The sequence below is a fragment of the Pogona vitticeps genome, chromosome 15 (genome assembly GCF_051106095.1).
Source record: "Pogona vitticeps strain Pit_001003342236 chromosome 15, PviZW2.1, whole genome shotgun sequence".
Lineage (NCBI taxonomy): Eukaryota > Metazoa > Chordata > Lepidosauria > Squamata > Agamidae > Pogona > Pogona vitticeps.
The window spans coordinates 6,065,001-6,074,473 of NC_135797.1; the positions used below are offsets into that span (position 1 = coordinate 6,065,001).

The 9,473-nt window shown below is 48.0% G+C and overlaps 1 protein-coding gene across 2 annotated transcripts in view; it reads right to left on the bottom strand.

Moving 5' to 3' along the window:
• VEGFB (vascular endothelial growth factor B) overlaps positions 1-8,162 on the bottom strand; it is a 13,360-nt gene extending 5,198 nt beyond the window's left edge. For both annotated transcript variants that reach the window (XM_020801790.3, XM_072984056.2), the window contains exons 1-4: positions 7,952-8,162; positions 3,808-3,850; positions 1,701-1,897; positions 42-115 (exon numbers count right to left, since the gene is read on the bottom strand). In XM_020801790.3, coding sequence (XP_020657449.3) covers positions 42-115; positions 1,701-1,897; positions 3,808-3,850; positions 7,952-8,023 — 386 coding nt within the window. In that variant the 5' untranslated portion in view covers positions 8,024-8,162. The remainder of the gene's footprint in view (positions 1-41; positions 116-1,700; positions 1,898-3,807; positions 3,851-7,951) is intronic.
• Between the last annotated feature and the right edge of the window lie 1,311 nt (positions 8,163-9,473).

The following is a 9,473-nucleotide window of genomic DNA, read 5'->3' on the forward strand; positions in this document are numbered from 1 at the left end:
GGGTGTGTGTATGTGTTCATGCCTACCTCAGTGGTGCTCACCTGCATATACACGCTGTGTGTTCCACAAAAGTCAGTCGATTTAGATGATGGTGAGGGAATAAACTTAGCATTACCTAAAGAGAAAAGAAGAGAATGTTTAAAAGATACAAAAATTACCTTGCAGGGTATGACTCAACCCAGAAACAGATATTCAAGATAGCCCAGAAGCAGAGCTGAGAAATTCTTGCAGATAGGAAATCGAGGGCTGTCTTTCTGCATTTTTGAACTCTAAAGGATTTTGGCACTTAAGTCCTGAGGATCAATAATCAAAGAAAGCAAGTTAATCTGTAGCCTCTCAGAAGCCATAGAGTGGGGAACTGGGCAGGATGGAGGAAAAAAATCAGTGATTTCTTTTTTAAATTAAAAATCTGCTTTCATTTTTTAAAAAACCTGTTTTTTTAAAATTTTCTTAAAATTATACATTTAAAATAATTGCTTTTGGTCCACCCTTCCGTGATTTAAACTGTGACTTAAACCGATGCGATATAAATCAGATCCACTCTGACGAGGGCATCGCTTTTTCATGTCAATTTCATTTCAGTTTTTAGCATTTGCACCCCGCCTTTCTCCCCAAGAGGACCCCAAGGCAGCTTAAAATCTGGAAATAAGCAAAGATGTCGCTTTTTACCCAGGCTTTCTACAGTCGCACGCCTGCTTAAGCTTATTTATAATAACAATAATAACCTCAGAACTCCAGAGCTAGACGGGATAGAATGGATCATGGAGTCAAGGAGGTCCAGTGGGGAATTCGAACTCCTAACCTCTGGCTGCACAGCCAGAGATCTCAACCCTTGAGCTATCCAGCAGTCCTTCCTTTAATTACTGATGACCTGTTGCTTATGGGATAATTGTCTTTGTTTTGTTACCATTAGCCTAGATTTTCATATATCTTCTAGGCTAATGTCCTAGGGTGGGCTTCTGCCTATGATTGAATCTGATGTTGATATTTTGGTTGTAACAGAACATCTGACTTGGCACAATTAGAGCCTACTGTTTGTGCAATGCTAAATTATGCAGGCGTAGCTGCTGAACAGGATTTCGGCCAGTAAATTATTGCACCATTAAAAAAAACACACATTAAATTGGCACCCTATTAAGATGAGGCCGTAAAAACAGTTTGAAACAGTTTTAACAGCACATGGAAAAAATTAGAAAGAGGTATAGGCAGCCAATTATTGGAAGAAAGGCAGTCCAAAGAGAAAATTTGCCTGCCGATGGAAGGTTAGCTATAATCCTCATTGTAGAGTACCTGAAAAAGATGGATTTTCATAGGAATAGGTATTGTTGCAAGCTATCCATGTTATAATGCAAACTAGTGTAAGGGGTTAGGTCTGGAATGGGCAATCAAGACCCATTGACTTTACAAAGATACCAGCTGCCTGTTTGATGATACAGCCTGAGTCTGGTGCCTACATGCTTGGATTCTCATTACGCGAGGCAGCAGGCTTTAGGGCCTGACATGATGAGGACCCATGCTTCCAAATGTATCACTACACCACTGACTCATGGAGGGAGGATAATATCCTTCCGTGACACTCAGATGCTTTAATAAGTTAAGGATTTTTTCTCTTCTAATGATGGGATACCTCTAATGTCTCTTTCTGCGCAACAGTCTAATCTGATTTTTTTGCCCGACTGGCCACACCCCATCCGGTTTACCTCCATGACCAAGTCCCGGGTCTGGGCAGGCACGCATTCGAGCGATTCGTCTGCACAGCAGCCGACGCAACGCTTCAGGGCTACACACGAGGGCATGACGATGTGGTTGACCATATACGGGTGCTCGACCGTCACAGGCACCATGGTCTCCTTTGGCTGGCAGCTGCTGCGGTTATAGACGTCTAAGAACCGGACCACTGTGGGGGGAAAGGTACTGGTTTCATGAGTCAAGCATTTCCGCCTCTCGGCCTGGTTCCAAATTTGGGGCAGGCGATGATCTGAGTTACACCTCCTTCCATGCTCACTACAGTGGTGCCTCGTTAGACAGTTACTCCGCATGACAGTTTTTTTTCGCTAGACATTGGCTTTTTGCGATCGCTACAGTGATTTGCAAAACAGTGGTTCCTATGGGGGAATTTTGCTGGACAATGTTTGGTCCCTGCTTCGCAAACCAATTTTCGCTAGACAACGATTTTGACAGCTCCCTCCACACTCGCAAAACAGGTGTTTTTGGGACATAAGCTTCGCAAAACAGCGATTTAAACAGCTGATCGGAGGTTCGCAAAGCGGCTTTCCTATGGCCGATCTTCACTAGACAATGACGATCCTTCCCTATTTGAATGCATTAAACAGGTTTCAATGCATTCCAATGGGGAAATGCTTTTCGCTAGACAATGATTTCGCTAAACAGCTATTTCAGTGGAATGGATTATCATCGTCTAACGAGGCACCACTGTATTTGTGCCACTTCTAATAATAATAACAACCATGTGATGTCAAATCAATTCCGACTGATGGCAACCCTCTTTTTTTGGTAGAAAAATACTCAGAAGTGGTTTTATCATTCTTTACTTCTGGGTTTCCCTGGGACTGCTGTGCAGCTTGCCCAAGGCCACCCAGGCTGGCGCTTCTCCCTGGAAGCCCAGTGGGGGGAATCGAACGCCCAACGTCCAGCTCTGCAGTCAGAGAGTTAAACCACAGTCCAGCTGGCTTACCTTCTTTATTTCCGTCTTCAAGATGCCCAGCCATTCAAAGGAAAAACGGGCCAGCTCTGACATTGGGGCAAATCGTGGGAGAAGGAAGCAACATTTTGGGGACATCTTGCGTCCTTTAAGGCCCCCTTCTGACCCCCCCAGGACTCCTTCAACAGGTTGGGCATGAATTGAATTTGAAGCACTGATTTTTTTATTTTATTTTCAGGATGATTATCATACCCCTCTCCTGGCTTGTTCCCCGCCCCCCAGCCCTTCCCCTACCTTTTTCCTACCTCTTCCTGACCAAATATGAATAACCCCCATCTCTACTGCCTATTCCACAAAGTTTATTTCACCATCCTCCTTGTCAGGGTGAGAGGTTTATGATAGTTCGCTTTTGACAAGGCTGTGCCCCATTTTGCAAACATTTCTATGCGGGAAATGAAAGAACTTGTCGTGGAAAAACAACCTCGGAGAAACCGAAACGGGCAGATTCTTTCACCCAAGCCCAGGGCTTTGAGTGTTTGAATTAGGGTTGCCTTCAGCAGTGTGACAGATTCAGGGTCAACACACGGGGGGGGGGGGGATTTTCTGATTAGCTGGAGTTGTGACATCATCCAACCCTCCTCCCAGGCTTTTCTGTTCCCTTTAAGCTCAACTGCAGAATCGCTGGGGCAGAAATAGGTTTCCTTGGGAACAATATATTTCTGCTCTAATACAAAAAAAGAAAGAAAAAAAGTTAAGGTGGTATGGTCTTGAATAATTAAAGGCCATTAAGTTTACAAAAGCCTGCTCTCCCTTTATTGAAGATAGGTACGACGTTATCTTCTCTATGCTGGAAATAGCATTTTTCACAGCGGGGAAATTTCTCTCTCTCTCTCTCTCTCTCTCTCTCTTGCTCCAGTTTGTCAGCATCCTTCTTAAAGTGTGCTGTCCAGAACTGGACACGGGACTCCAGATGAGGCCCAACCTGTGCCAAAGGGCAGGGACCAGTAAATACCTCCTGGGATTTGGAGACAACACTTCTGTTAAGTCTGCCTAAAATAAGGTTTACTTTATTTTGCAAATCCCGCCCCCCCCACCCCACCATGTCTAGCAGGAAGCGCTTGATCAAGCCCTTCTCTAGCTCTTACCTTCCTCAGATGGGTGAGTCTTGTTGATTTGTTTCAGCAGCATCTATAAACAGGTGAGAAAGAGAAATTGAATCAGGTCAGAAATACCTGGGAATCGGTCTGTCCTCCATTTCTGAACAGGTTGGCCGGCAAACTGCATCAAGCCCTGTTTATCATTGCAAAAACTCGGGTGACACCTCGAAGTCTAACACATTTGCTATAAAAATAAAAGCTGGAACCGACATATAGCGACCCTAATAGGGCATTCAAGGTAAGTGAGATATTTAAGGAGTTCCGTTTCCCCAGTCAGTTTCCATGGCTGAATCGGGATTCGAACCCTGTTCTACCAGAGTCCTAGTCCGTCTGTCCTATCCATTACACCACACCAGTGCAAATGTCTTTGTTAGGAGCAAGTAAAATGTCATAAAAGCATGCAAGTTTTCAGATTCTTCAGCTCTCTTCATCAACCTATGTAGGATTTCAAAATAAGGGATGTCATAAAAGCATGCAAGTTTTCAGATGCTTCAGGTCTCTTCATCAACCTAAGTAGGATTTCAAAATAAGGGATATCGGGAGGAATGTTAAAAGGATTGGCCAGGCGGTGTGTCCATGAGATATGCAGCACTTAAGTCCAGTCCCAAGGAGAAGATCATTAAACGAGGCACTGGCAGGCATGCCTGTTGAATAGTTCTGGGGAACTCTGAAGCTTGCACATTTGTCCAGCGCTTGGTTGGTTGGTCCTAATACATTTATTACAGCACTAGCTTTCTGTGAATTAAAGCTCACTATATTAACTCTCTGACATGATAGCCAGAATTTCAGGCATGTATAAACAATAACAAGCGCTGAGAGGCTGAGGTGAGGCAGGATGGTCAGCAGGAAACTAAACGCAGGCGGGTCTTGAGGGTGGCAAATGGCATTATTTATACTGGCCCTTTGCCAAACTGGAGCTGATAGCAAAAACGTATTCGTTGTTTTCATTGCAATGTTTTGCATTTTTTGTTATATTGTATGCCAAGATCATTTGAGGGGTGTGTGTTTCGCACCTGGTACCTTCAGATGAAGGGTGGGTTAAAAACATTTTGAACAAATAATGACAGGACTCTCCTGTGAGGGAGGCAAACACAGCCTGTTTTCCCTCATTCTGTTTCTTGACGGTTGTCCTTGATCTTAAGGACTAGCAGCTTGATCTGCTGAAAGCCTAAAGCCAAGTTACTCAAAGAACCAGATTTCACAGACCTAGAAGCAAAGTTTGACTGAATCATGGAAGAGAGGGAGAAAAAAAGAGGTTGGGAAACAGTCTGAGTTAAGTTCAGAGTCTCTTGAAGGACATCAGGTTGAGAAGCTCGGTTTTCGTTTTGAAGAAAACCAAGTTTCTAGACCCCAAGGACAAGTGAATTCTAGAATCCGAAAAGGTGAACTTTTAAATGTATTCTCCTACGAAAAACTCAGATTTTTATGATAAGGAAAATGAGACTGTGTGTTTACTGTTTCTCCACAGCAATTTCCTCTTTTCTAAAAGACATTCTCTTGGCTTTGAGGTTCATGGATTTCACTCCTTCTCTACGAATTTGCTTAACCTTTCCTTTCAAGCCATCTGAGTCAATCCACCAAACTGGAACCAAACGCAAGCGTTTAATTAGCTGTTGCGTCCCATGAACCGCACTTTTTATCTACAGAAGAAAGACTCCCGCAAAGATTCGTATACAAAACTCTCTCAACATAGCGGGCAGACGGGCTCCAATGACTTGGGTCAGAACGACAAATGAATATCCCCATTTTGCAGATGAGGAATACTGAGGCTCAGACGCAAGCCGCTAGCATGAGGCAAAACACATAGCACATGTTGAGAATCTCAAAATCATCTTCCCATTTTTAAAAATATATATACTGTATATATCCCTCTGGATGATCTAGTCAAACTGCTTGTAGAAGCTGCTCTTTGACGAACAAGCACTTTGATGTTTATTTGACCTGCGTGTTCCTCCTGCTTTTCTAGGACTTTTGGAAATCTGTCTTAAAACCGCGATTCCAGTTTGATCCCCGGGAACAGGAGACAGGAGGTATCAGCACCGCGGTGGCCGGGAGGGTGTCGGTCTGTGACGATGTGTGCGAAACACGACCCACGGCTAACCCAAGATCATCGGCTACCTGAAGTTAAGAAGACCGCGGCCCTCGCGTTCTGTACCCCCAACATCAACCAGATGGCGGCTGGATCTTATTTCTGTGCCGACGAAGGGAAATGGCTTAGGAGTGAATTTGGATCCAAAGGGGTGACCCGTCACACTCTGCATATGCTCAGAGGTCTTTTCCTTGGCAGATCTTTTGGAATTTAGCTCTAGTTCAGCGGGACAGGCCAGGTGGTAAATAAGCCTCGCATCCAATGCCTTTCAGCATCCTTTCATTTGTATACCTGCATTAAGCAGGGGGGTTGGACTGGATGACCTCATAGGCCCCTTCACTATTCTATGATCTGAGTGCCTCATTCTGCCTATAGGTAGGACCGGCCCTGAGCGCTACCCATAAAGGGCAGAAAATATGGGCGCACAGTTTCACAGGGCGAGGTAGGACTGGGAGCGGGCAAACATGGGTAGCATCCATGCTTTGTAAGAGAGCTTGAACATGGTCTTCTATCACACAATTTCTGTGCATGACACTTAGCATTAAACAATGACATGCCTGCGTCCGCCGTACAGGTGCATGTACAGCAGCCTACCTTACAGGACTGTTGTGAGCTTCGTCCGAGCACTTTTGTACATTTGAGGGAGGGGGGGAATGGAAGAAATATTGCCACATCATCCATTTTGGAGATTCAGGGTCATCTTATTTTATAACAGTTAAATCCTAAGAATCTCTCTAGCCGCTGTTTAGAGACAGGCAGACGGAGGAAATCTGTGATATGCTGGGGACATTTCAAGGTGAACACACACACACACAGAGGCCCACGCTGAAAACCTTTGGAAAAACCCAATTGATTCTGTATTTAAAAACGGCTAGCTCCTGCCACCCAGCAGGACAGTGGGAGAATTTTGGTCACTGGTTTTGACTGGGGGGGGGGAGCACACATAATTTCTGTTTCCTTCAAAATGTGTTAGAGCCTAGCCTGCTTGTTTTAGCTTTCCGTTCCCCCGTTCCAACGTCTACCCCGAAGTTCTTCCCAGATACGGTGTCACCAGATTCTCCCACTGTACCTTGTAAGTTCCCACCACAACTGGCACATGTTCGCATGTAACATGAACATGTCATTCTTCATCCCTCTGTCCCCCCCCCATATCATGCTCGGGAAAGAATGTGGAAAATGTGGTGAAGGGCATTAAAAGGTCACTAATCTGTGGCAGCCACAATTCCGCAAGATGCCCTCGGCCGGCTGTCTTTCTCATAGTGCAGAGCCCGAACATGTGAGCATGTGTGCAGCCGAGCGCACACCTCAGAAGGGTGGGGTGGGGGGCTACTGAGGGCACCCCCAGGGAATCACAAGGGTCCAACCCACCCCTCTCCAGGAGGTGGATCGGCTCACACCAAATGCGGGCTGCGGGAAGATGCTTAATACTATATTATTACTATGGCTCTTCTTTCCCAGACATGCCGCTGTGCGAGGCGGCGGCCAAAAAAACCAACGAGGTGCCCTGTGGCACCTTAAAAAACTCAAAGGCTTTATTCGGTAGGCTTTTTTGGGGCAGCTACTGCCGTCTTCGGTGGCCAGATGGAATGGAGGATGAGGTTAAGGAGACGGAGAAACGCTTTACAAAAAATGGAGCAGATCCTGTGAGATGCCTACTGTAACTTCAAGAAGTTCTGTTCCGAGCAGTGGTTGCCCCCCCTCCCGGGCACAACATCTGGGGTTCTGTATCTCCAGGAAGGGGGCACCCCCCTGCTTACGATCCAGTGCCCCTAATGACACACTGGGGGGGGGGGAAGAAGAGGGTCCCCTGCATCCTGGTTGTCCTCTCTTTGCTCCACCTTACCAGAGGGTGGGCACTGCATTTTTTCAAGACTGCCAACCCCCCAGATCATCCTGCCAAGGTCTGCCACCTCATGCTCATCCTATGGCATTCATTCTCTCGATCTCTCTCTGCTCCTTCAGCTCTCCCCTGCCCAACGCCAGGGGCTCCTCCACGCCAACTCCCTCCCACCCACCCACCCTCGACCCCGGTGCCCACCTTACCGTCGCGGCGCAATACTGGAGGTGCAGAGTGGTCGCCAGCAGGAGCGGAAGGGCGCTGCAGGGGGCATTCATGGCCGTGCCAAGGGGGCCCCTGCCAGAGAAGCGTGCTCACACTCCGAGTGGCTCCCTTTCTCGACGGGGGTGGGCACCCTTTGCCAAACTTGGCACCTCTTCAGGGGGCACCCTTCAATCCACCGGCGGGGTCCAGCTGGGAGGGGAGAAGGAAACTCTCCATCCAAAGAGGATCCCAATCAATGAAGAAGTCAGAGCAGGCGCCCCCCGGCCAGAGGGAGGCGTTGGCAGCGCCAAGGCTGGGCATGGCCCCTGGGCAAGGGCATGGGCGCTCAGATCCGGCTGCCCACCGAGGCCCCTTTCTCCTTTGGGAAATCCATGCTGTTCCCACCTGGGGATCCCAAGCAGGGGGTGGTGGAGGTGGTGGTGGGCTACAGGTGCATGGCAGCAGCTGATGCCCACGGAGCTGGGGGTGCCCGGGGACGAACTGGGCTCGGAATAGAGGAGAGCGAGCGGGCAGGGAGGAGCTGCTGCTGTTGCTGCTGGCAGAGAGAGTGAGAAAAAAGAGAGAGAAGGGGGACTCCCGCCGGCTCATGTGACTCTGCTCCAATCCCACCCTAAGGAGGGGAGGGAGAGTCGAGCCGCTGGAGCAGGCAGAGCAGATGCTGGGGACAAGCCAGAGGGAGAGGGAGGGTGTGTGTGTGTGTGTGTGGGGGAAGATGCTGCTAAGGGCAGCCCTCCCACCCACCCCCACCTCTCAAAATTAAGCCCTTAGCTGGGGGTGGGAAAGGTGATCTAACAAAGCCACGACCTGGAGGCTTCGGGAGGGAAAGCTGCGCAAAAGATGAGGGCGCAGAAGAAGAGAGAGCGCTGCAAGATAGGCTACTCCTGGACGTGGAGGCTCCACTCCGAGTCCTCCACCCCCCCCCAAGGCAGCAGAGTTTCAGTAACCTTGGAGGGTAGCGGACTGTTCGTTACTTCCTTGGTCATTGCTGCTTTTTAAAAGAAAAAAAAAGTTGGGACTCATGGAGAGCTTAGGGGTTGAGGTCTCTCTGGTTGTGGAGCCAGAGGTTGGGAGTTCGAGTCCCCCCCCCCACTGGAGCTCCTGGACAGGGGTTGGACTGGATGATCGGGGGGGGGGGGTCCCTTCCAGTTTGGCAGTTCAGAGAGGAGGAGGAGGCACTTGTGGAAATGCATCCAGTGCTGAAATAACTGAGTAACAGGCACACCCCGGGCAGAAAAAGGATTTCTCTCATCCTGTGGCCAATTTTTGTTTCTTTTTAAGAGGAAGGGGCACCTTCTTATAAAAGAAGACACACAAAAACACCACTCACACATACACCTTGTGGTGGAGAATCAGGCAAGGATGCACTCACCCCCCCCAAAGGAAGGTGGGTTGCAGAGAAAGACCCCACGCCACCCCAAAACAGAATCAGACACGGGGTAGATGAACAGGGGTGTCCACATCAGGACAGGATTTTTGGGTGGAAGTCTAGATTCTTGACTACAA